The sequence below is a fragment of the Aegilops tauschii genome, chromosome 5 (genome assembly GCF_002575655.3).
Source record: "Aegilops tauschii subsp. strangulata cultivar AL8/78 chromosome 5, Aet v6.0, whole genome shotgun sequence".
Taxonomy (NCBI): Eukaryota; Viridiplantae; Streptophyta; class Magnoliopsida; order Poales; family Poaceae; genus Aegilops; species Aegilops tauschii.
This window is the reverse complement of record NC_053039.3, coordinates 433002745-433029664: the sequence shown is the minus strand read 5'-3', so window position 1 is coordinate 433029664 and position 26920 is coordinate 433002745. Positions and strand designations below refer to the sequence as shown.

At 48.3% G+C, this 26920-nt stretch overlaps 2 protein-coding genes across 2 annotated transcripts; one reads left to right on the top strand and one right to left on the bottom strand.

Moving 5' to 3' along the window:
* The first annotated feature begins 1034 nt into the window (after positions 1-1034).
* LOC109778127 (NDR1/HIN1-like protein 26) lies at positions 1035-1939 on the top strand. The gene has a single exon (XM_020336681.3). It carries the CDS (start codon positions 1050-1052, stop codon positions 1842-1844), a length of 795 nt encoding a protein of 264 aa, XP_020192270.2. The 5' UTR covers positions 1035-1049; the 3' UTR covers positions 1845-1939.
* Positions 1940-23549: 21610 nt separating this feature from the next.
* LOC109748907 (large ribosomal subunit protein eL42z/eL42y) lies at positions 23550-26468 on the bottom strand. The gene is made up of 4 exons (XM_020307923.4): positions 26339-26468; positions 24063-24242; positions 23881-23955; positions 23550-23788 (listed from the first exon to the last, which is right to left on the bottom strand). Exons 1-4 carry the CDS (start codon positions 26339-26341, stop codon positions 23729-23731), a joined length of 318 nt encoding a protein of 105 aa, XP_020163512.1. The 5' UTR covers positions 26342-26468; the 3' UTR covers positions 23550-23728.
* Between the last annotated feature and the right edge of the window lie 452 nt (positions 26469-26920).

The following is a 26920-nucleotide window of genomic DNA, read 5'->3' as shown; positions in this document are numbered from 1 at the left end:
CCATCAGTTTGACGAACGAGAGTAGCTCCCTTTGAAACTTTACCACTAATGGGGAGGAACTAACTAGCGGTTATCCCTTTGGGGGCCTTTCCAACGGGCTCTCGTGGGGGCGCTGGAGCGGCCAGAAGCCGTCACGTGTCGCGCGCTGTGCACACCCTCAAGATTATGGTTTTTGCACGCTTTTTTATTTTTTTCTGTTTTTTGTTGATTTTCCCTAGATTTTAACAAAAAAAGTTCTTCTTTAGGAAGCCCTACTTTTCCGTGAGAATCATAATGTGTGCTTCTGCAAGAAGTACATTTGTGTTTACCGAAAAATAAAAGGCACCATCTGTGCTTCTCTGAAAAAAGGAAAAGCGCAATTTGTGCTACTACTAGGAGAAAAGACACAACTTGTGCTTCTGCGAGAGGCACAACTGTGCGTTTTAAAAAGGAAAAAGCACAGTTGTCATTCCCCAAAAAAGGAGAAGCACAACCTATCGTTCCCGAAAAGAGAGAAGCACAGACTGTGCTTCCCAGTTCTGTTTTCTTTTGTTTCCTTTTTTTCTTGTTTCCGGACTTTTTTTGGTTTCATATTTTTTTTTGAATTCTTTTTGTCAAAAATCTATTAACATGAGGTCTAGTTTTGAACATGTCGACGCGAGAAATCCAACGTGAAAACGGTTCATGATTTGGATGCATGGTTTTCGGGATAAGTTGTTTTAGAAAATAGAGTTAGAAAAAAAGGAATTTCTAAGTTGTGACAGGCCCCACTTGTCAACATCAGAAAAGATGAAGCGTGATCTTTGCAAAGGGTAACCCTTTGGATCGGCTCCATGGGCCAATAGGGACCAGGTCCGGGCTTGAGCGGGCCAGCCTGTTCCCATTCCTACCTACCAACGTCACAGAATTAAACTGCACAGCCCAGTCCATCGCCACTGCCGAGCACACAGCAAGCTGCTTCGCTATTGGCCTCCGATGGAGCGTATGAGCCGGCAGCGCCCAACGCGCGCGCACCACGCAGCATTGCAGCTACGCATGCGTCTCTCGCGCGATCGGACGGCGGCACGCGGATGCGGTGCTGTGCACGGAACGCCAAAGCAGAAAGCCAGGGGCCGGCGGCGTCGCGCCAAAACGGCCACCATAAAGCTCCGGGCAAGGCACCAAAGTCCGGCGCAACGAACGGCAGTTCGATGGAGTCCTCCAAGAAGAACCTCTGCGAGATCCACCGCAGCGACGGACGCCGCAGGCGCGTCCTCGCCGCCTCCCTCCTCGGCGCCGCGGTCGTCGCGGCCGTCATCGCGCTCGCGCTCTTCCTCGTCTACCGCCCCATGAAGCCGCAGGCCACCGTGGCGCGCGCCGGCGTGTACCACCTCGTGAGCGCCACCACCAACGGCACCAACAACTCGGCGGCGACGCCCTACGCGCTGTCCGCCACCGTGCAGTTCACGCTGCTGCTGCACAACCCCAGCGACCGCACCGCGGTGGTCTACGACCGGCTCCTCGCCTACGTGACGTACCGCGGCGAGATGGTGGCCCCGCCGGCGCAGCTCCCGCTGGTGCTCCAGGACCCCGGCGCCGACGTGGCGGTGTCGCCGCTGCTGGGAGGCGACGGGGGCGCCCCCGTGCCGGTGTCGGCGGACGCGGTGGACGCGCTGCACGCGGACTGCGTGGCGGGGCGCGTGCAGCTCCGGCTCGTCGTCATGGGGCGGGTCAGGTACAGGTCCGGGCCGTTCAAGAGCGCGTGGCGCGACCTGTACGTGCGGTGCGACGCCATCCTCGGCCTGACCGTGCAGGCAGCTGCCGGAGGCGGCGGCGCCGGGGACGTGCCGCTGCTCGAGTACCCAAAGTGCGCCGTGGACGCCTGAGTTTGTTTCGCGCCAGATCTGGCGAGTTTGAGTGGGCAATAACAGAATAATGAGCTGAGGAACAAAGCATAATATTTCTTTTGGGGGCCAGCTAATTTCACGCCTGTCATTTCTAACTTTGCCATGCAAAATGCGCATGCTTTCACATTGACATCAAAGTGTGAAATTGTGGGTGAACCGGCCGTGCTTGGGCTGACCGTGGGCGAGCCAATGCAGGCGAAGGCCTTCCTCTATTCTTAGATGGCCGGAGTCTCCGATGGCAACGGTGTCGCTACCTTCTTGAAGGCGTCGTGGAGTGGTTCCTCCTACGTTCGGGGCAGCTCCGAGAAAACCCTTCAATCGCAGGGATAAGACATATGGCATCGCTTCAATGTTAGGAGTTGTCCTGGAAAATGCGCATGGTTTCACATTGACATCAAAGTGTAAACTTGTCTGGGTGAACCGGGGCGAAGTCCTTCGTCTCCGCTAGAGGGCCGCAGTCTCTGATGGCAGCCCTTGTGGGCGTTTTGTTACCTTCTTGAAGGCGTCAGTGGAGTGGCTCTCCTCTCAGATGTCCGGCGCAACTCCGGAAAAACCCTTGATTCGCAAGAATCGGGTGATGGCATCGCTTCAATGTTTGGTGTTGCCTCAGGTCGAATGGATTAGTGGCTAGGGCACTACCATCGGCGGCTTGCGTGATAAGATGATGGGGATGAGCATGGTCGGGCATGCGGTAAGGCTGTGGTAGTCGTCTCTACGGCGTGTATGTGCGGTGTTTGTTGCTCTGGAGTCAGATCTATGGTAGCGGGATCAGAGCGGTGGGTGATAGGTGGTCCGATTCAGGTATTCTTCGCGGCGCCAGCCTTGTATATTTCTCCTTCGAAGCTCACCCTCAGCATCATCGTTCATGTGTGTGGCTGGTTGTTTGGTTGTTCTTGGTGTGGCTTCACGCGACTATTGCGCTGAGTGCGTTGGTCTGTGGTTATAACGATGATGCTTGGGTGCTATCATGACGGTACTTCTCTTCTAGGAGTGGTTCTTTTGTTTGTTAGGTGGGCCAGTTGCTAGACTGTCATATTCCATGATGAGTTAACGAGTGTGATTGCATCGATTTTAACCCAGTTTATCATAATTAATTATGCAATTCTTACTAAAAAATTATATGAATTATGCAATTCTTACTCTTTAATTGATGAAAAAGGCAAGTGATCTACCTTTTTTCAAAAAGTAATTGCAAGTTTGTAATTAAACAAACGACACTGGAAACTTTAAAACACCCCTGGGGTTGCATCCTTGGGTTCTTGAGACACCCCCAGTGTTAATGCAACTTCCAAAATGTTTTATAAATCTACAAGAGCAACCATATCTAGTCACCACGAACCCTTATAACGCGAGGAAGGCCACCCGAAGCCCTTCAAAGGCTCGTTTGAGTGAACGGCATCATCAAAGAGTGTTTCCTCAACAGACTGACTCCCAAGAAACACTCGGAAATTGTCATGCTATTACAAAAAGATTTGCCATGTTGATTTTTCTGACATGGTAACAGAAAGTAGTGTTAGAAATTTGCCAGACACACAACAAGAGAATTCTCAGGCTGAGAAAAAGAAAGTTTGCACACATGCTCCAAGAATTTGCCATATTGCAACAGGCCGAATTAGCTTGCTACACTAGGAGTTGCCATGCATGCTGCTTCGTCCAAAAAGTGAAGGAAAGCAACAGAGATGAACCGGTAGCAGGAGATATAGTGCATGTGTAGAGGAGAAAGCAAGGGAGGTATGACACATGTGTGGTCCGATCAAGCTATGCCTGCGTTGGACAGGAAAATTTTGTACGATGGTCTTAACCTACGTGGCACATGAGGCACCTACATGGTGTTGCCCCAGTACATCCACGACAGCAAATAAAAATGAGACCATCGTCTGTGACTCTAGCTGTTGGAAATATGCCCTAGAGGCAATAATAAATGGTTATTATTATATTTCTTTGTTCATGATAATAGTCTATTGTTCATGCTATAATTGTATTGTCCGAAAACCGTAATACATGTGTGAATACATAGACCACAATATGTCCCTAGTAAGCCTCTAGTTGACTAGCTCGTTGATCAACAGATAGTCATGGTTTCCTGACTATGGACATTGGATGTCATTGATAACGGGATCACATCATTAGGAGAATGATGTGATGGACAAGACCCAATCCTAAGCATAGTATAAAAGATCGTGTAGTTTCGTTTGCTAGAGCTTTTCCAATGTCAAGTATCTTTTCCTTAGACCATGAGATCGTGCAACTCCCGGATACCGTAGGAGTGCTTTGGGTGTGCCAAACGTCACAACATAACTGGGTGACTATAAAGGTGCACTACGGGTATCTCCGAAAGTGTCTGTTGGGTTGGCACGGATCGAGACTGGGATTTGTCACTCCGTGTGACGGAGAGGTATCTCTGGGCCCACTCGGTAATGCATCATCATAATGAGCTCAATGTGACTAAGGCGTTAGTCACGGGATCATGCATTGCGGTACGAGTAAAGAGACTTGCCGGTAACGAGATTGAACAAGGTATTGGGATACCGACGATCGAATCTCGGGCAAGTAACATACCGATTGACAAAGGGAATTGCATACGGGATTGATTGAATCCTCGACACCGTGGTTCATCCGATGAGATCATCGTGGAACATGTGGGAGCCAACATGGGTATCCAGATCCCGCTGTTGGTTATTGACCGGAGAGGCGTCTCGGTCATGTCTGCATGTCTCCCGAACCCGTAGGGTCTACACACTTAAGGTTCGGTGACGCTAGGGTTGTAGAGATATATGTATGCGGAAACCCGAAAGTTGTTCGGAGTCCCGGATGAGATCCCGGACGTCACGAGAGGTTCCGGAATGGTCCGGAGGTGAAGAATTATATATAGGAAGTCCAGTTTCGGCCACCGGGAAAGTTTCGGGGGTTACCGGTATTGTACCAGGACCACCGGAAGGGTCCCGGGGGTCCACTGGGTGGGGCCTGTTGGGAATCGTAGCATAATTTAAAAATTTTCCTACGCTCACCAAGATGCATCTATGGAGTCTACTAGCAACGAGGGGAAAGGAGTGGATCTACATACCCTTGTAGATCGCGAGCGGAAGCGTTCCAATGAACGTGGATGACGGAGTCGTACTCGCCGTGATCCAAATCACCGATGACCGAGTGTCGAACGGACGGCACCTCCGCGTTCAACACACGTACGGTGCAGCGACGTCTCCTCCTTCTTGATCCAGCAAGGGGGAAGGAGAGGTTGATGGAGATCCAACAGCACGACGGCGTGGTGGTGGATGTAGCGGGTCTCCGGCAGGGCTTCGCCGAGCTTCTGCGAGAGAGAGAGAGAGGTGTTGCAGGGGAGGAGGGAGGCGCCCAAGGCTTAGATCTTGCTGCCCTCCCTTCCCCCCACTATATATAGGGCCAAGGGAGAGGGGGGGCGCAGCCTTGCCCCTTCCTTCAAGGAAGGGTGCGGCCAGGGGGGAGTCCTTCCCCCCCAAGGCACCTCGGAGGTGCCTTCCCCCTTTAGGACTCTCCCTTCTTTCTTATCTCTTGCGCATGGGCCTCTTGGGGCTGGTGCCCTTGGCCCATATAGGCCAAGGCGCACCCCTTACAGCCCATGTGGCCCCCCGGGGCTGGTGGACCCCCTTGGTGGACCCCCGGACCCCTTTCGGCACTCCCGGTACAATACCGATAAAGCGCGAAACTTTTCCGGCGACCAAAATAAGACTTCCCATATATAAATCTTTACCTCCGGACCATTCCGGAACCTCTCGTGACGTCCGGGATCTCATCCGGGACTCCAAACAACTTTCGGGTTTCCGCATACATATATCTCTACAACCCTAGCGTCACCGGACCTTAAGTGTGTAGACCCTACGGGTTCGGGAGACATGCAGACATGACCGAGACGCCTCTCCGGTCAATAACCAACAGCGGGATCTGGATACCCATGTTGGCTCCCACATGTTCCACGATGATATCATCGGATGAACCACGGTGTCGAGGATTCAATCAATCCGTATGCAATTCCCTTTGTCAATCGGTATGTTACTTGCCCGAGATTCGATCGTCGGTATCCCAATACCTTGTTCAATCTCGTTACCGGCAAGTCTCTTTACTCGTACCGCAATGCATGATCCCGTGACTAACGCCTTAGTCATATTGAGCTCATTATGATGATGCATTACCGAGTGGGCCCAGAGATACCTCTCCGTCACACGGAGTGACAAATCCCAGTCTCGATCCGTGCCAACCCAACAGACACTTTCGGAGATACCCGTAATGCACCTTTATAGTCACCCAGTTACGTTGTGACGTTTGGCACACCCAAAGCACTCCTACGGTATCCGGGAGTTGCACGATCTCATGGTCCAAGGAAAAGATACTTGACATTGGAAAAGCTCTAGCAAACGAAACTACACGATCTTTTATGCTATGCTTAGGACTGGGTCTTGTCCATCACATCATTCTCCTAATGATGTGATCCCGTTATCAATGACATCCAATGTCCATAGTCAGGAAACCATGACTATCTGTTGATCAACGAGCTAGTCAACTAGAGGCTTACTAGGGACAGGTTGTGGTCTATGTATTCACACATGTATCACTATTTCCGGACAATACAATTATAGCATGAATAATAGACAATTACCATGAACAAAGAAATATAATAATAACCATTTATTATTGCCTCTAGGGCATATTTCCAACAGTCTCCCACTTGCACTAGAGTCAATAATCTAGTTACATTGTGATGAATCGAACACCCATTGCGTCCTGGTGTTGATCATGTTTTGCCCTAGGGAGAGGTTTAGTCAACGGATCTGCTACATTCAGGTCCGTGTGCACTTTACAAATATCTATGTCTCCATTTTGAACACTTTCACGAATGGAGTTGAAGCGACGCTTGATATGTCTGGTCTTCCTGTGAAACCTGGGCTCCTTCGCAAGGGCAATAGCTCCAGTGTTGTCACAAAAGAGAGTCATTGGGCCCGACGCATTGGGAATCACCCCTAGGTCGGTAATGAACTCCTTCATCCAGACTGCTTCCTGTGCTGCCTCCGAGGCTGCCATGTACTCCGCTTCACATGTAGATCCCACCACGACGCTTTGCTTGCAACTGCACCAGCTTACTGCTCCTCTATTCAATATATACACGTATCCGGTCTGTGACTTCGAGTCATCCAGATCTGTGTCGAAGCTAGCGTCGACGTAACCCTTTACGACGAGCTCTTCGTCACCTCCATAAACGAGAAACATATCCTTAGTCCTCTTCAGGTACTTCAGGATATTCTTGACCGCTGTCCAGTGTTCCTTGCCGGGATTACTTTGGTACCTTCCTACCAAACTTACGGCAAGGTTTACATCAGGTCTGGTACACAGCATGGCATACATAATAGACCCTATGGCCGAGGCATAGGGGATGACACTCATCTATTCTATATCTTCTGCCGTGGTCGGGCATTGAGCCGTGCTCAATTGCACACCTTGCAATACAGGCAAGAACCCCTTCTTGGACTGATCCATACTGAACTTCTTCAATATCTTGTCAAGGTATGTACTCTGTGAAAGACCAATGAGGCGTCTTGATCTATCTCTATAGATTTTGATGCCTAATATATAAGCAGCTTCTCCAAGGTCCTGCATTGAAAAACACTTATTCAAATAGGCCTTTATACTTTCCAATAATTCTACATCATTTCCCATCAATAATATGTCATCCACATATAATATGAGAAATGCTACAGAGCTCCCACTCACTTTCTTGTAAACACAGGCTTCTCCATAAGTCTGTGTAAACCCAAACGCTTTGATCATCTCATCAAAGCGAATGTTCCAACTCCGAGATGCTTGCACCAGCCCATAGATTGAGCGTTGGAGCTTGCATACTTTGTTAGCATTCTTAGGATCGACAAAACCTTCCGGCTGCATCATATACAACTCTTCCTTAAGGAAGCCGTTAAGGAATGCCGTTTTGACGTCCATCTGCCATATCTCATAATCATAGTATGCGGCAATTGCTAACATGATTCGGACGGACTTCAGATTCGCTACGGGTGAGAAAGTCTCATCGTAGTCAACCCCTTGAACTTGTCGATAACCCTTAGCGACAAGTCGAGCTTTGTAGATGGTCACATTACCATCTGCGTCCGTCTTCTTCTTAAAGATCCATTTGTTTTCTATGGCTCGCCGCTCATCGGGCAAGTCAGTCAAAGTCCATACTTTGTTTTCATACATGGATTCTATCTCGGATTTCATGGCTTCTAGCCATTTGTCGGAATCCGGGCCCGCCATCGCTTCTTCATAGTTCGAAGGTTCACCGTTGTCTAACAACATGATTTCCAGGACAGGGTTGCCGTACCACTCTGGTGCGGAACGTGTCCTTGTGGACCTACGAAGTTCAGTGGCAACTTGATCCGAAGCTTCATGATCATCATCATTAACTTCCTCCCCCGTCGGTGTAGGCACCACAGGAACATTTTCCCGCGCTGCGCTATTTCCGACTCGGAAGGGGTGACTATCACCTCATCAAGTTCCACTTTCCTCCCACTCAATTCTTTCGAGAGAAACTCCTTCTCTAGAAAGGACCCGTTCTTGGCAACGAAGATCTTGCCTTCGGATCTGAGGTAGAAGGTGTACCCAATAGTTTCCTTAGGGTATCCTATGAAGACGCATTTTTCCGATTTGGGTTCGAGCTTTTCAGGTTGAAGTTTCTTGACATAAGCATCGCATCCCCAAACTTTTAGAAACGACAGCTTAGGTTTCTTCCCAAACCATAATTCATACGGTGTCGTCTCAACGGATTTAGACGGTGCCCTATTTAAAGTGAATGCGGCAGTCTCTAAAGCATAACCCCAAAATGAGAGCGGTAAATCGGTAAGAGACATCATAGATCGCACCATATCCAATAGAGTGCGATTACGACGTTCGGACACACCATTTCTCTGAGGTGTTCCAGGCGGCGTGAGTTGTGAAACTATTCCACATTTCCTTAAGTGTGTACCAAATTCGTGACTTAAATATTCTCCACCACGATCTGATCGTAAGAATTTTATTTTCCTGTCACGTTGATTCTCAACCTCACTCTGAAATTCCTTGAACTTTTCAAAGGTTTCAGACTTGTGTTTTATTAGGTAGACATACCCATATCTACTTAAATCATCAGTGAGAGTGAGAACATAACGATATCCTCCGCGAGCCTCAACACTCATTGGACCACACACATCGGTATGTATGATTTCCAATAAGTTGGTTGCTCGCTCCATTGTTCCGGAGAACGGAGTCTTGGTCATCTTACCCATGAGGCATGGTTCGCACGTGTCAAATGATTCGTAATCAAGAGACTCCAAAAGTCCATCTGCATGGAGCTTCTTCATGCGCTTGACACCAATGTGACCAAGGCGGCAGTGCCACAAGTATGTGGGACTATCGTTATCAACTTTACATCTTTTGGTATTCACACTATGAACATGTGTAACATCACGTTCGAGATTTATCAAAAATAAACCATTGACCAGCGGGGCATGACCATAAAACATATCTCTCAAATAAATAGAACAACCATTATTCTCAGATTTAAATGAGTAGCCATCTCGAATTAAACGAGATCCAGATACAATGTTCATGCTCAAAGCTGGCACTAAATAACAATTATTGAGGTTTAAAACTAATCCCGTGGGTAGATGCAGAGGTAGCGTGCCGACGGCGATCACATCGACCTTGGAACCATTCCCGACGCGCATCGTCACCTCGTCCTTTGCCAGTCTCCGTTTATTCCGTAGTTCCTGTTTTGAGTTACAAATATGAGCAACCGCACCGGTATCAAGTACCCAGGAGCTACTACGAGTACTGGTAAGGTACACATCAATTACTTGTATATCACATATACCTTGGGTGTTGCCGGCCTTCTTCTTGTCCGCTAAATATTTGGGGCAGTTCCGCTTCCAGTGACCACTTCCCTTGCAGTAAAAGCACTCAGTCTCGGGCTTGGGTCCATTCTTTGACTTCTTCCCGGTAACTGGCTTACCGGGCGCGGCAACTCCCTTGCCGTCCTTCTTGAAGTTCTTCTTACCCTTGCCCTTCTTGAACTTAGTGGTTTTATTCACCATCAACACTTGATGTTCTTTTCTGATCTCTACCTCAGCTGATTTCAGCATTGAATATACCTCGGGAATGGTCTTTTCCATCCCCTGCATATTGTAGTTCATCACAAAGCTCTTGTAGCTTGGTGGAAGCGACTGGAGGATTCTGTCAATGACCGCGTCATCCGGGAGATTAACTCCCAGCTGAGACAAGCGGTTGTGCAACCCAGACATTCTGAGTATGTGCTCACTAACAGAACTGTTCTCCTCCATTTTACAGCTGAAGAACTTGTCGGAGACATCATATCTCTCGACCCGGGCATGAGCTTGAAAAACCAGTTTCAGCTCCTCGAACATCTCATATGCTCCATGTTTCTCAAAACGCTTTTGGAGACCCGGTTCTAAGCTGTAAAGCATGCCGCACTAAACGAGGGAGTAATCATCAGCACGCTGCTGCCAAGCGTTCATAACGTCTTGGTTCTCAGGGATTGGTGCTTCACCTAGCGGTGCTTCTAAGACATAATCTTTCTTGGCTGCTATGAGGATGATCCTCAGGTTCCGGACCCAGTCCGTATAGTTGCTGCCATCATCTTTCAGCTTGGTTTTCTCTAGGAACGCGTTGAAATTGAGGACAACGTTGGCCATTTGATCTACAATACATAGTGTAAAGATTTTAGACTAAGTTCATGATAATTAAGTTCATCTAATCAAATTATTTAATGAACTCCCACTCAGATAGACATCCCTCTAGTCATCTAAGTGAAACATGATCCGAATTCAACTAGGCCGTGTCCGATCATCACATGAGACGGACTAGTCAAGATCGGTGAACATCTCCATGTTGATCGTATCTTCTATACGACTCATGCTCGACCTTTCGGTCCTCCGTGTTCCGAGGCCATGTCTGTACATGCTAGGCTCGTCAAGTCAACCTAAGTGTATTGCGTGTGTTCCGAGGCCATGTCTGTACATGCTAGGCTCGTCAACACCCGTTGTATTCGAACGTTAGAATCTATCACACCCGATCATCACGTGGTGCTTCGAAACAACGAACCTTCGCAACGGTGCACAGTTAGGGTGAACACTTTCTTGAAATTATTATAAGGGATCATCTTACTTACTACCGTCGTTCTAAGCAAATAAGATGCAAAAACATGATAAACATCACATGCAATCAAATAGTGACATGATATGGCCAATATCATCATGCTCCTTTGATCTCCATCTTCGGGGCACCATGATCATCTTCGTCACCGGCATGACACCATGATCTCCATCATCATGATCTCCATCATTGTGTCTTCATGAAGTCGTCACGCCAACGATTACTTCTACTTGTATGGCTAACGCGTTTAGCAACAAAGTAAAGTAAATTACATGGCGTTATTCAATGACACGCAGGTCATGCAAAATAATAAAGACAACTCCTATGGCTCCTGCCGGTTGTCATACTCATCGACATGCAAGTCGTGATTCCTATTACAAGAATATGATCAATCTCATACATCACATATATCATTCATCACATCTTCTGGCCATATCACATCACATAGCACTTGCTGAAAAACAAGTTAGACGTCCTCTAATTGTTGTTGCAAGTTTTTACGTGGTTTGTAGGTTTCTAGCAAGAACGTTTTCTTACCTACGTATGACCACAACGTGATTTGCCAATTTCTATTTACCCTTCATAAGGACCCTTTTCATCGAATCCGTTCCGACTAAAGTAGGAGAGACAGACACCCGCTAGCCACCTTATGCAACTAGTGCATGTCAGTCGGTGGAACCTGTCTCACGTAAGCGTACGTGTAAGGTCGGTCCGGGCCGCTTCATCCTACAATGCCGCCGAAACAAGAAACGACAAGTAGCGGCAAGAAGAATTGGCAAACTCAACGCCCACAACTGCTTTGTGTTCTACTCGTGCATAGTAACTACGCATAGGCCTGGCTCATGATGCCACTGTTGGGAATCGTAGCATAATTTAAAATTTTCCTACGCTCACCAAGATGCATCTATGGAGTCTACTAGCAACGAGGGGAAATGAGTGGATCTACATACCCTTGTAGATCGCGAGCGGAAGCGTTCCAATGAACGTGGATGACGGAGTCGTACTCGCCGTGATCCAAATCACCGATGACCGAGTGTCGAACGGACGGCACCTCCGCGTTCAACACACGTACGGTGCAGCGACGTCTCCTCCTTCTTGATCCAGCAAGGGGGAAGGAGAGGTTGATGGAGATCCAACAGCACGACGGCGTGGTGGTGGATGTAGCGGGTCTCCGGCAGGGCTTCGCCGAGCTTCTGCGAGAGAGAGAGAGGTGTTGCAGGGGAGGAGGGAGGCGCCCAAGGCTTAGATCTTGCTGCCCTCCCTTCCCCCCACTATATATAGGGCCAAGGGAGAGGGGGGGCGCAGCCTTGCCCCTTCCTTCAAGGAAGGGTGCGGCCAGGGGGGAGTCCTTCCCCCCCAAGGCACCTCGGAGGTGCCTTCCCCCTTTAGGACTCTCCCTTCTTTCTTATCTCTTGCGCATGGGCCTCTTGGGGCTGGTGCCCTTGGCCCATATAGGCCAAGGCGCACCCCTTACAGCCCATGTGGCCCCCCGGGGCTGGTGGACCCCCTTGGTGGACCCCCGGACCCCTTTCGGCACTCCCGGTACAATACCGATAAAGCGCGAAACTTTTCCGGCGACCAAAATAAGACTTCCCATATATAAATCTTTACCTCCGGACCATTCCGGAACCTCTCGTGACGTCCGGGATCTCATCCGGGACTCCGAACAACTTTCAGGTTTCCGCATACATATATCTCTACAACCCTAGCGTCACCGGACCTTAAGTGTGTAGACCCTACGGGTTCGGGAGACATGCAGACATGACCGAGACGCCTCTCCGGTCAATAACCAACAGCGGGATCTGGATACCCATGTTGGCTCCCACATGTTCCACGATGATATCATCGGATGAACCACGGTGTCGAGGATTCAATCAATCTGTATGCAATTCCCTTTGTCAATCGGTATGTTACTTGCCCGAGATTCGATCGTCGGTATCCCAATACCTTGTTCAATCTCGTTACCGGCAAGTCTCTTTACTCGTACCGCAATGCATGATCCCGTGACTAACGCCTTAGTCATATTGAGCTCATTATGATGATGCATTACCGAGTGGGCCCAGAGATACCTCTCCGTCACACGGAGTGACAAATCCCAGTCTCGATCCGTGCCAACCCAACAGACACTTTCGGAGATACCCGTAATGCACCTTTATAGTCACCCAGTTACATTGTGACGTTTGGCACACCCAAAGCACTCCTACGGTATCCGGGAGTTGCACGATCTCATGGTCCAAGGAAAAGATACTTGACATTGGAAAAGCTCTAGCAAACGAAACTACACGATCTTTTATGCTATGCTTAGGATTGGGTCTTGTCCATCACATCATTCTCCTAATGATGTGATCCCGTTATCAATGACATCCAATGTCCATAGTCAGGAAACCATGACTATCTGTTGATCAACGAGCTAGTCAACTAGAGGCTTACTAGGGACAGGTTGTGGTCTATGTATTCACACATGTATCACGATTTCCGGACAATACAATTATAGCATGAATAATAGACAATTACCATGAACAAAGAAATATAATAATAACCATTTATTATTGCCTCTAGGGCATATTTCCAACAGGGCCACCTATCCCGGAGGGCCCCGTGGGCTGAAAGTGGAAGGGAACCAGCCCCTAGTGGGCTGGGCGCCCCCCCTTGGGCCTCCCCCCATGCGCCTAGGGTTGGGAACCCTAGGGGGGAGCTTCCCCCTTGCCTTGGGGGGCAAGGCACCCCTTCCCCCCCTTTGGCCGCCGCCCCCCCCCCCATGAGATCTCATCTCTAGGGCCGGCGCCCCCCCAGGGGGCCTATATAAAGGGGGGGAGGGAGGGCAGCAACCTACAGCCTTGGGCGCCTCCCTCCTCCCCTGCAACACCTCTCTCTCTCTCGCAGAAGCTCGGCGTAGCCTTGCCGGAGACCCGCTACATCCACCACCACGCCGTCGTGCTGTTGGATCTCCATCAACCTCTCCTTTCCCCTTGCTGGATCAAGAAGGAGGAGACGTCGCTGCACCGTACGTGTGTTGAACGCGGAGGTGCCGTCCGTTCGGCACTCGGTCATCGGTGATTTGGATCACGGCGAGTACGACTCCGTCATCCACGTTCATTGGAACGCTTCCGCTCGCGATCTACAAGGGTATGTAGATGCACTCCCTTCCCCTCGTTGCTAGTATACTCCATAGATGCATCTTGGTGAACGTAGGAAAATTTTAAAAATTATGCTACGATTCCCAACAGTGGCATCATGAGCCAGGCCTATGCGTAGTTACTATGCACGAGTAGAACACAAAGCAGTTGTGGGCGTTGAGTTTGCCAATTCTTCTTGCCGCTACTTGTCGTTTCTTGTTTCGGCGGCATTGTAGGATGAAGCGGCCCGGACCGACCTTACACGTACGCTTACGTGAGACAGGTTCCACCGACTGACATGCACTAGTTGCATAAGGTGGCTAGCGGGTGTCTGTCTCTCCTACTTTAGTCGGAACGGATTCGATGAAAAGGGTCCTTATGAAGGGTAAATAGAAATTGGCAAATCACGTTGTGGTCATACGTAGGTAAGAAAACGTTCTTGCTAGAAACCTACAAACCACGTAAAAACTTGCAACAACAATTAGAGGACGTCTAACTTGTTTTTCAGCAAGTGCTATGTGATGTGATATGGCCAGAAGATGTGATGAATGATATATGTGATGTATGAGATTGATCATATTCTTGTAATAGGAATCACGACTTGCATGTCGATGAGTATGACAACCGGCAGGAGCCATAGGAGTTGTCTTTATTATTTTGCATGACCTGCGTGTCATTGAATAACGCCATGTAATTTACTTTACTTTGTTGCTAAACGCGTTAGCCATACAAGTAGAAGTAATCGTTGGCGTGACGACTTCATGAAGACACAATGATGGAGATCATGATGATGGAGATCATGGTGTCATGCCGGTGACGAAGATGATCATGGTGCCCCGAAGATGGAGATCAAAGGAGCATGATGATATTGGCCATATCATGTCACTATTTGATTGCATGTGATGTTTATCATGTTTTTGCATCTTATTTGCTTAGAACGACGGTAGTAAGTAAGATGATCCCTTATAATAATTTCAAGAAAGTGTTCACCCTAACTGTGCACCGTTGCGAAGGTTCGTTGTTTCGAAGCACCACGTGATGATCGGGTGTGATAGATTCTAACGTTCGAATACAACGGGTGTTGACGAGCCTAGCATGTACAGACATGGCCTCGGAACACACGCAATACACTTAGGTTGACTTGACGAGCCTAGCATGTACAGACATGGCCTCGGAACACGGAGGACCGAAAGGTCGAGCATGAGTCGTATAGAAGATACGATCAACATGGAGATGTTCACCGATCTTGACTAGTCCGTCTCATGTGATGATCGGACACGGCCTAGTTGAATTCGGTTCATGTTTCACTTAGATGACTAGAGGGATGTCTATCTGAGTGGGAGTTCATTAAATAATTTGATTAGATGAACTTAATTATCATGAACTTAGTCTAAAATCTTTACACTATGTATTGTAGATCAAATGGCCAACGTTGTCCTCAATTTCAACGCGTTCCTAGAGAAAACCAAGCTGAAAGATGATGGCAGCAACTATACGGACTGGGTCCGGAACCTGAGGATCATCCTCATAGTAGCCAAGAAAGATTATGTCTTAGAAGCACCGCTAGGTGAAGCACCAATCCTAGAAAACCAAGACGTTATGAACGCTTGGCAGCAGCGTGCTGATGATTACTCCCTCGTTCAGTGCGGCATGCTTTACAGCTTAGAACCGGGTCTCCAAAAGCGTTTTGAGAAACATGGAGCATATGAGATGTTCGAGGAGATGAAATTGGTTTTCCAAGCTCATGCCCGGGTCGAGAGATATGATGTCTCCGACAAGTTCTTCAGCTATAAAATGGAGGAGAATAGTTCTGTTAGTGAGCACATACTCAGAATGTCTGGGTTGCATAACCGCTTGTCTCAGCTGGGAGTCTATCTCCCGGATGACGCGGTCATTGACAGAATCCTCCAGTCGCTTCCACGAAGCTACAAGAGCTTTGTGATGAACTTCAATATGCAGGGGATGGAAAAGACCATTCCTGAGGTATATTCAATGCTGAAATCAGCTGAGGTAGAGATCAGAAAAGAACATCAAGTGTTGATGGTGAATAAAACCACTAAGTTCAAGAAGGGCAAGGGTAAGAAGAACTTCAAGAAGGACGGCAAGGGAGTTGCCGCGCCCGGTAAACCAGTTACCGGGAAGAAGCCAAGAAATGGACCCAAGCCCGAGACTGAGTGCTTTTATTACAAGGGAAGTGGTCACTGGAAGCGGAACTGCCCCAAATACTTAGCGGACAAGAAGAAGGCCGGCAACACCAAAGGTATATGTGATATACATGTAATTGATGTGTACCTTACCAGTACTCGTAGTAGCTCCTGGGTATTTGATACCGGTGCGGTTGCTCATATTTGTAACTCAAAACAGGAACTACGGAATAAACGGAGACTAGCGAAGGACGAGGTGACGATGCGCGTCGGGAATGGTTCCAAGGTCGATGTGATCGCCGTCGGCACGCTACCTCTGCATCTACCCACAGGATTAGTTTTAAACCTCAATAATTGTTATTTAGTGCCAGCTTTGAGCATGAACATTGTATCTGGATCTCGTTTAATTCGAGATGGCTACTCATTTAAATCCGAGAATAATGGTTGTTCTATTTATTTGAGAGATATGTTTTATGGTCATGCCCCGCTGGTCAATGGTTTATTTTTGATGAATCTCGAACGTGATGTTACACATGTTCATAGTGTGAATACCAAAAGATGTAAGGTTGATAACGATAGTCCCACATACTTGTGGCACTGCCGCCTTGGTCACATTGGTGTCAAGCGCATGAAGAAGCTCCATGCAGATGGACTTTTGGAGTCTCTTGATTACGAATCATTTGACACGTGCGAACCATGCCTCATGGGTAAGATGACCAAGACTCCGTTCTCCGGAACAATGGAGCGAGCAACCAACTTATTGGAAATCATACATACCGATGTGTGCGGTCCAATGAGTGTTGAGGCTCGCGGAGGATATCGTTATGTTCTCACTCTCACTGATGATTTAAGTAGATATGGGTATGTCTACCTAATGAAACACAAGTCTGAAACCTTTGAAAAGTTCAAGGAATTTCAGAGTGAAGTTGAGAATCAACGTGACAGGAAAATAAAATTCTTACGATCAGATCGTGGTGGAGAATATTTAAGTCACGAGTTTGGTGCACACTTAAGGAAATGTGGAATAGTTTCACAACTCACGCCGCCTGGAACACCTCAGAGAAATGGTGTGTCCGAACGTCGTAATCGCACTCTATTGGATATGGTGCGATCTATGATGTCTCTTACCGATTTACCGCTCTCATTTTGGGGTTATGCTTTAGAGACTGCCGCATTCACTTTAAATAGGGCACCGTCTAAATCTGTTGAGACGACACCGTACGAATTATGGTTTGGGAAGAAACCTAAGCTGTCGTTTCTAAAAGTTTGGGGATGCGATGCTTATGTCAAGAAACTTCAACCTGAAAAGCTCGAACCCAAGTCGGAAAAATGCGTCTTCATAGGATACCCTAAGGAAACTATTGGGTATACCTTCTACCTAAGATCCGAGGGCATGATCTTTGTTGCCAAGAACGGGTCCTTTCTAGAGAAGGAGTTTCTCTCGAAAGAATTGAGTGGGAGGAAAGTGGAACTTGATGAGGTGATAGTCACCCCTTCCGAACCGGAAAGTAGCGCAGCGCGGGAAAATGTTCCTGTGGTGCCTACACCGACTGGGGAGGAAGTTAATGATGATGATCATGAAGCTTCGGATCAAGTTACTGAACTTCGTAGGTCCACAAGGACACGTTCCGCACCAGAGTGGTACGGCAACCCTGTCCTGGAAATCATGTTGTTAGACAACGGTGAACCTTCGAACTATGAAGAAGCGATGGCGGGCCCGGATTCCGACAAATGGCTAGAAGCCATGAAATCCGAGATAGGATCCATGTATGAAAACAAAGTATGGACTTTGACTGACTTGCCCGATGAGTGGCGAGCCATAGAAAACAAATGGATCTTTAAGAAGAAGACGGACGCGGATGGTAATGTGACCATCTACAAAGCTCGACTTGTCGCTAAGGGTTATCGACAAGTTCAAGGGGTTGACTACGATGAGAATTTCTCACCTGTAGCGAAGCTAAAGTCCGTCCGAATCATGTTAGCAATTGCCGCATACTATGATTATGAGATATGGCAGATGGACGTCAAAACGGCATTCCTTAACGGCTTCCTTAAGGAAGAGTTGTATATGATGCAGCCGGAAGGTTTTGTCGATCCTAAGAATGCTAACAAAGTATGCAAGCTCCAGCGCTCAATCTATGGGCTGGTGCAAGCATCTCGGAGTTGGAACATTCGCTTTGATGAGATGATCAAAGCGTTTGGGTTTACACAGACTTATGGAGAAGCCTGTGTTTACAAGAAAGTGAGTGGGAGCTGTGTAGCATTTCTCATATTATATGTGGATGACATACTATTGATGGGAAATGATATAGAATTCTTGGAAAGTATAAAGGCCTATTTGAATAAGTGTTTTTCAATGAAGGACCTTGGAGAAGCTGCTTATATATTAGGCATCAAGATCTATAGAGATAGATCAAGACGTCTCATTGGTCTTTCACAGAGTACATACCTTGACAAGATATTGAAGAAGTTCAGTATGGATCAGTCCAAGAAGGGGTTCTTGCCTGTATTGCAAGGTGTGCAATTGAGCACGGCTCAATGCCCGACCACGGCAGAAGATATAGAAAAGATGAGTGTCATCCCCTATGCCTCGGCCATAGGGTCTATTATGTATGCCATGCTGTGTACCAGACCTGATGTAAACCTTGTCGTAAGTTTGGTAGGAAGGTACCAAAGTAATCCCGGCATGGAACACTGGACAGCGGTCAAGAATATCCTGAAGTACCTGAAGAGGACTAAGGATATGTTTCTCGTTTATGGAGGTGACGAAGAGCTCGTCGTAAAGGGTTACGTCGACGCTAGCTTCGACACCGATCTGGATGACCCAGTTTATCATAATTAATTATGCAATTCTTACTAAAAAATTATATGAATTATGCAATTCTTACTCTTTAATTGATGAAAAAGGCAAGTGATCTACCTTTTTTCAAAAAGTAATTGCAAGTTTGTAATTAAACAAACGACACTGGAAACTTTAAAACACCCCTGGGGTTGCATCCTTGGGTTCTTGAGACACCCCCAGTGTTAATGCAACTTCCAAAATGTTTTATAAATCTACAAGAGCAACCATATCTAGTCACCACGAACCCTTATAACGCGAGGAAGGCCACCCGAAGCCCTTCAAAGGCTCGTTTGAGTGAACGGCATCATCAAAGAGTGTTTCCTCAACAGACTGACTCCCAAGAAACACTCGGAAATTGTCATGCTATTACAAAAAGATTTGCCATGTTGATTTTTCTGACATGGTAACAGAAAGTAGTGTTAGAAATTTGCCAGACACACAACAAGAGAATTCTCAGGCTGAGAAAAAGAAAGTTTGCACACATGCTCCAAGAATTTGCCATATTGCAACAGGCCAAATTAGCTTGCTACACTAGGAGTTGTCATGCATGCTGCTTCGTCCAAAAAGTGAAGGAAAGCAACAGAGATGAACCGGTAGCAGGAGATATAGTGCATGTGTAGAGGAGAAAGCAAGGGAGGTATGACACATGTGTGGTCCGATCAAGCTATGCCTGCGTTGGACAGGAAAATTTTGTACGATGGTCTTAACCTACGTGGCACATGAGGCACCTACATGGTGTTGCCCCAGTACATCCACGACAGCAAATAAAAATGAGACCATCGTCTGTGACTCTAGCTGTTGGAAATATGCCCTAGAGGCAATAATAAATGGTTATTATTATATTTCTTTGTTCATGATAATAGTCTATTGTTCATGCTATAATTGTATTGTCCGAAAACCGTAATACATGTGTGAATACATAGACCACAATATGTCCCTAGTAAGCCTCTAGTTGACTAGCTCGTTGATCAACAGATAGTCATGGTTTCCTGACTATGGACATTGGATGTCATTGATAACGGGATCACATCATTAGGAGAATGATGTGATGGACAAGACCCAATCCTAAGCATAGTATAAAAGATCGTGTAGTTTCGTTTGCTAGAGCTTTTCCAATGTCAAGTATCTTTTCCTTAGACCATGAGATCGTGCAACTCCCGGATACCGTAGGAGTGCTTTGGGTGTGCCAAACGTCACAACATAACTGGGTGACTATAAAGGTGCACTACGGGTATCTCCGAAAGTGTCTGTTGGGTTGGCACGGATCGAGACTGGGATTTGTCACTCCGTGTGACGGAGAGGTATCTCTGGGCCCACTCGGTAATGCATCATCATAATGAGCTCAATGTGACTAAGGCGTTAGTCACGGGATCATGCATTGCGGTACGAGTAAAGAGACTTGCCGGTAACGAGATTGAACAAGGTATTGGGATACCGACGATCGAATCTCGGGCAAGTAACATACCGATTGACAAAGGGAATTGCATACGGGATTGATTGAATCCTCGACACCGTGGTTCATCCGATGAGATCATCGTGGAACATGTGGGAGCCAACATGGGTATCCAGATCCCGCTGTTGGTTATTGACCGGAGAGGCGTCTCGGTCATGTCTGCATGTCTCCCGAACCCGTAGGGTCTACACACTTAAGGTTCGGTGACGCTAGGGTTGTAGAGATATATGTATGCGGAAACCCGAAAGTTGTTCGGAGTCCCGGATGAGATCCCGGACGTCACGAGAGGTTCCGGAATGGTCCGGAGGTGAAGAATTATATATAGGAAGTCCAGTTTCGGCCACCGGGAAAGTTTCGGGGGTTACCGGTATTGTACCGGGACCACCGGAAGGGTCCCGGGGGTCCACCGGGTGGGGCCACCTATCCCGGAGGGCCCCGTGGGCTGAAAGTGGAAGGGAACCAGCCCCTAGTGGGCTGGGCGCCCCCCCTTGGGCCTCCCCCCATGCGCCTAGGGTTGGGAACCCTAGGGGGAGCTTCCCCCTTGCCTTGGGGGGCAAGGCACCCCTTCCCCCCCTTTGGCCGCCGCCCCCCATGAGATCTCATCTCTAGGGCCGGCGCCCCCCCAGGGGGCCTATATAAAGGGGGGGAGGGAGGGCAGCAACCTACAGCCTTGGGCGCCTCCCTCCTCCCCTGCAACACCTCTCTCTCTCTCGCAGAAGCTCGGCGTAGCCCTGCCGGAGACCCGCTACATCCACCACCACGCCGTCGTGCTGTTGGATCTCCATCAACCTCTCCTTTCCCCTTGCTGGATCAAGAAGGAGGAGACGTCGCTGCACCGTACGTGTGTTGAACGCGGAGGTGCCGTCCGTTCGGCACTCAGTCATCGGTGATTTGGATCACGGCGAGTACGACTCCGTCATCCACGTTCATTGGAACGCTTCCGCTCGCGATCTACAAGGGTATGTAGATGCACTCCCTTCCCCTCGTTGCTAGTATACTCCATAGATGCATCTTGGTGAACGTAGGAAAATTTTAAAATTATGCTACGATTCCCAACACTAGCCACTCAACGCGAGCCACCATCTATGGGACCTAGTGACGCATATAGAGGAGGATGAGTGCTTGTCCTTTTCTCAAACAAGGAGAGCATGAACACATCACTTGCTTTTTCTTCTTTATCTTGCTTTTGTCAGCGAGGAGATGAGTTCCTCTGCAGGAGCCCGCTTTCATCTGCAAGCAACAGGTTGATGTGAGCTGGACTGTTCAATCCAACGTGGAGACCTGGGGCATCTGTCCAGCTTGGCCCGTTGGCCATGCCCTAATGAACGTCGTCTCTACAGCTTTTCCACAATCTTCGGAACGTCAGCTCTAATGCTCTATAGCTTTTCTGCAATCCACTATACTAAAGTTGTAATCCAACATGAACGCGGCTATCTTCAAAATAAGAGCATCTCCAGCCGCGCCCCTAACAAGGCCCCCCAGGCGATTTTTCGGCCGCCGGCGCCAAAAAATCGGCCCAGTCATGTCCCCAGGGGCCCTTTTTTCGCCGGCTCGGGCCGAAATTGGCGCCGACGGACCCAACCCGAACCCGGCGCGCTGGGGGCGCTCGGGGGCGCCGGGCGAATCGTTTTTGGCGCGAAAGCGCCGCGGGCCAGCCGCGTCAGCGACACCGCCCGCCTCGTCTTCTCCTGACGCCTCGGTTTCCCGCGGGGAATCAATGGCAAGGCTGCCGCCGGTCAGCTTTGCCATTGATTCCTCACGGGCGACGCGTTCACGGGGCGGCGCGCCGACGCCTCCCCTTCCTCTGACGCGTATACACGGACGCGGCGCGGCTATATATGGCCTCGCTCGCCTGTGATGAGTGCCACCTCTCCATCTCTCCCGAGTGCCGCCGCCAAGCTCTTCTCCCCCAGCCCTCCCTCTCCCGAGCGTCGCCGCCGATCTCTTCTCCCCCAGCCACTCCCTGTCCCGAGCTCGACGACGACGCGGCCCTTGAATGGGCACGCCAGGACTCCATCAAGATGGCGACGGAGCGCCAGCGCGCCGCCCTGCGGCGCTTCGAGCAGCGCCGCCGAGGCCGCGACGAAGGAGGAGTCGTCATCATCGACGACAGCGACGACGACGACGCGCCGCCGCCGCCACCAGCCGGGGAGGGGTCCAGCAGGGGCGCCCGAGTCAAGGAGGAGAAGGCCGACGATGGCGGCGACGACGGTGACTTCTCGGCCTTCAGCAAGTTTTTTTATTAGTTTTTATATGTAATGGCGACTACTCGACTTAAATCCGCGAATATAAGCCCAAGTTTGCCGAAATTTGGCGTGTTTTAGCCGAACTTTGCGTAAATTTGCTACACAAATTTTTTTTCCCGCGCCTGGGGCCGGCGGCTGGGGGCCAACTCGCCCAGGCCCATTTTTTTCAGCGGGTCACCCCCAGGCGGCGATATTTTTTTCAGCGGGTCACCCCCAGGCGGAGATTTTAGGCGCCTCCTGGGGGGCCAACGGCTGGAGATGCTCTAAGGGGCCACGACGGTAGATGAAAAATTCTGCCGCGTGAATCTCCAAACAATCAGAGCGAATGATGATACAGCCACACCCAGACTGCGTACAATCACCATGATAGACAGAATGCGTAGAAAATAAACCAGAGCTTGGCTATATTTCCAACTGACAAAATACTACTAACATTTTATGTTGCTCAAACTAGACAGTGCTTGAATCATATTCAGAAGTACTCCCTCCGTTTCAAAATAGATGACCCAACTTTGTACTAACTTTAGTACAAAGTTGGGTCATCTATTTTGGAACGGAGGGAGTACCACATATGACTGAAATTTTGTAACAACTAACAAAATACTATTAAACCACATTCAAAGCTAAAATCCTAACATAAATTTTGAGACAGAGGGAGTAAACATTCAAAACGTAAAACCAGAAACATATACAATCCTAGTAAGATCAAGAACACCCATAACGAACTCAAGACCATAAAGATCATTTTTACTTGTCTCATGGATCTGAAGTAGTTGACAGGAAGGCAAAACATATGCTACATGGCCCATAGAGTTATAGCCAGAATAATAAGATAATACATTGTTCGGGTGGCAAGTTCTGGCACAACATTCTGAACATAACAGGGATATCATCAGCTTAGAAGAGAGAGGTTCCCTTGCCCTTCTTGTCTCCACCGATTTCAAAGTGCTTGCACCTCTGTAGCAACGGTACAAGTATAGCGTCAGACATGTGAACACAACAGAACATAGCAAAGAGATGGGATGGCAGATTAAGTGTGACGTGAGGACCTTGATAGCGCGCTGTGAGTAATGCTTGCAGCTCTGGCACTGCAGCTTCAGCACAATCTTCTTTGTTGTCTTGGCCTGAAACAAACAAAATAATGAACATCGAGATGCAAAAGAAGCAATAGAGGATCAGTAGCTAGAGTTATGCAGCAAAGATATGGCCACCACAGAAATCAGTGCCATACCTTCTTGTGGAAAACAGGCTTTGTCTGGCCACCATATCCTGACTGCTTGCGGTCATAACGACGCTTCCCCTGAGCAGAAAGACTGTCCTTTCCCTTCTTATATTGTGTGACCTTGTGGAGGGTGTGCTTCTTGCACTCCTTGTTCTTGCAGTAGGTCTTCTTGGTTTTCGGAACGTTCACCTACAAATGGTAATGGAATAAAGAACCAGGAACTTGACCACATCAGATAAACAAATAGAAGTTCACTGCTGAAATCATAATAACATGCTTGCTAGTTTAATACTTCAAGAAGTAAGGAACTCTTTGATTCCAAGGAATTTTACAGTAACTTATTAGGAATACAAGAGCAAACAGTTTATATTTCCACACGAGTGAGGATAATTCCAGGTGAATCAAAGAGGGCCCGAAAATACAGAGAGCAAAATTTTCAATTTCCAGTCATGCACACAAGGAAACAAAAAAAATCAAGCCATAGATGTTTAAATCTATATAGTGAATTAGAAAGGCACCCGCTGGCCAAACAGGAGTAACATTACAAACTTTGAAACAGAACACAATGAGTTGACCCACAATGATTATGCCAGTTCAAACTCAGGGAGGAAGCCAGACTCTAGGTTGATCGCATTCCAACTATAGGTTAAAAATTCTGTGATTACAAACATGAAGTTTTCTATGCACCAATTGTAAAATCTATTCTAAAAGTACTCCACTCTGCAGCAACATTTGATATTTAGCAAGTCACCAAGCAGGTTACACTGCGCTCACGCTCCTTATGAGCCCAAAAAAAACTAATTAAAATTTAAAACTATGCCAGTAGCCAATATGGTGGAAGAATCACAATGCAACTGTTTACTGAATAAAAAAGGTAAAAGACCTTCTTGGAGGCTCATATCAAGTGTATGTTTAAGAAACCTTCACTGCGGCAGGAAACCCAGCGGAGACGGCGATCCAAGCGCGCGCCAACCCCTGCCAACGCAGCTGCAGCACGACGAGCAACACAAGCAAGGGGGCTTGAATGTGGAACACCAGATGCCAAGCCCCACGCGACCGTTCAATCCAAACACCTCCCCCTCTCCCTCTGTCTGAAACAGATACACACACACACATCACAAGAACCAAACAATCCATCGTCAGGTGGCACCTCGTGTTCCACTTCCACCCCCAACCGGCAAGAGCTGCTCGTGGCAGTGCTGTAATGGGGGGCACATGCAAGATCTGACGTTCGCTAGGGTTTCCCAAAATCAAGCCGCTCGAGCCACTATTTTATAATCACAGCCCCAGACCAAGTATGAATGAACAAAGCTAAGCTAGGCATCACGCAAGCTACATAGTCATGAAAAAAAACTCAAACCAAAGATTCTCGAATAGTGAAAAGTAGAAAGGTACCCAGCTGGAAAGGAAAGTAACATTACATGCTTCCAAACAGAACACGCGGAGTTAACTCACAACGATTATGCCAGTCGAGACTCCGGGGAGGAGGTCAGCATCCAGGATGATAACATTTCAACTACATGTTTAAATTTTTTGCGATTATAAAAATATTGTGTAGCCTATTTTAAAGGTACTCCACAGCAGCGAGATTTGATCTTTGGCATCTCAACAAGCAGGTCACACTGCAGACTCATGCTCCTTATGAGTCCAAAACAAACCAATCAAAACCTATGCCAGTACTAAATATGTTGAAAGAATTCCTGTGCAACTTCTTTACTGAATACAAAAGGTAAAAAATCTTCTTGGAGGCTCATATCAAGTGTATTAAGAAACCTTCACCGCGGCAGGAAACCCAGCGGAGACGGCGATCCAAGCGCGCGCCAACCCCTGCCAAAGCAGCTGAGGCACGACGAGCAGCACGAGCACGGGGTTTTGGATGTGGAACACCAGATGCCAAGCCCCACGCGACCGTTCAATCCAAACATCTCTCCCTCTCTCCCCCTCTGTCAGAAACAGATACAGTGATACACACGCACACACACACACACACCACAAGAACCGAACAGCCGGTCGTCAGGCGGCACCCCGTGTTCCACTTCCATCCCGAACCGGCTAAGAGCTGCTCGTCGCGCTGCTGTAATGGGGCCACACGGCGAGATCTGCCGTTCCGCTAGGGTTTCCCAGAATCAAGCCGCTCGAGCCACTCTTTTGTAATCACAGCCCCAGACCGAGTATGAATGAAGAAAGCTAATCTAAGGCATCGCGCAACAGCTGCGGTGGATCTCAGGGAGGAGCGAGCAAGATAGGCATCAGGGGATTTTGGCGGTGGGAGATGAGGGCGTTACCATGGTCGCCGCCTGGAAGCTCTCCTCCGCGCGTCTGCTTCTTCTCCTGCGGCGGTGAGGAAAGGGGGAAGGGGGAGAATGGCGGCGCTTGGGTGAAATATCAGCGAAGCAAAACCCTAGGGACGGCAGGTGTAGTGCTTCGGGAATATGGGCTAGCGGGCTTGAGGCTTTGGGCTTCTTGCTCCGTGTAAGCCTGGTAAGCAATGCGCGTGTTGGGCCACATGCATGTTGTCCGTGTGAAATACTCTCTGTGGATTTTGAGTAATAAAATTTGGCTTACCCCTCAAAAAAAATTAAAAATACTACCACCCCTCCAATCTATAGTAATTGTCGCTCTTGTGTTTCTCATAAAGAAATAGAAATACTAGCAGTAGAAGAATGTTCCTCTAAAAATTAGTGAAATGCACATTGTCCATAAGATAGGAGGGGAATAATTCAGTCCACGAACTAGAAAAATAAATGTGTGGTTGTCACACTTCTGACTTTGAAGGGGTTATTGCGATGAGGTTCTTTTGTTAAGGGGCTTTCAAAAAAAAATACATTGCCCTCCCGTTTATCGGACCCCCCCTCCCCCCCCCCCTC

Excerpts from the sequence above, each read along its gene's own strand:
- LOC109778127 (XM_020336681.3), top strand. The coding sequence starts at position 1,050 with ATGCGGTGCTGTGCACGGAACGCCAAAGCAGAAAGCCAGGGGCCGGCG.
- LOC109748907 (XM_020307923.4), bottom strand. Across the intron at positions 23,956-24,062 it reads AGCCTGTTTTCCACAAGAAG|GCCAAGACAACAAAGAAGAT; the intron begins GTATGGCACTGA and ends TGTTTGTTTCAG. Across the intron at positions 23,789-23,880 it reads ACTCACAGCGCGCTATCAAG|AGGTGCAAGCACTTTGAAAT; the intron begins GTCCTCACGTCA and ends CCGTTGCTACAG.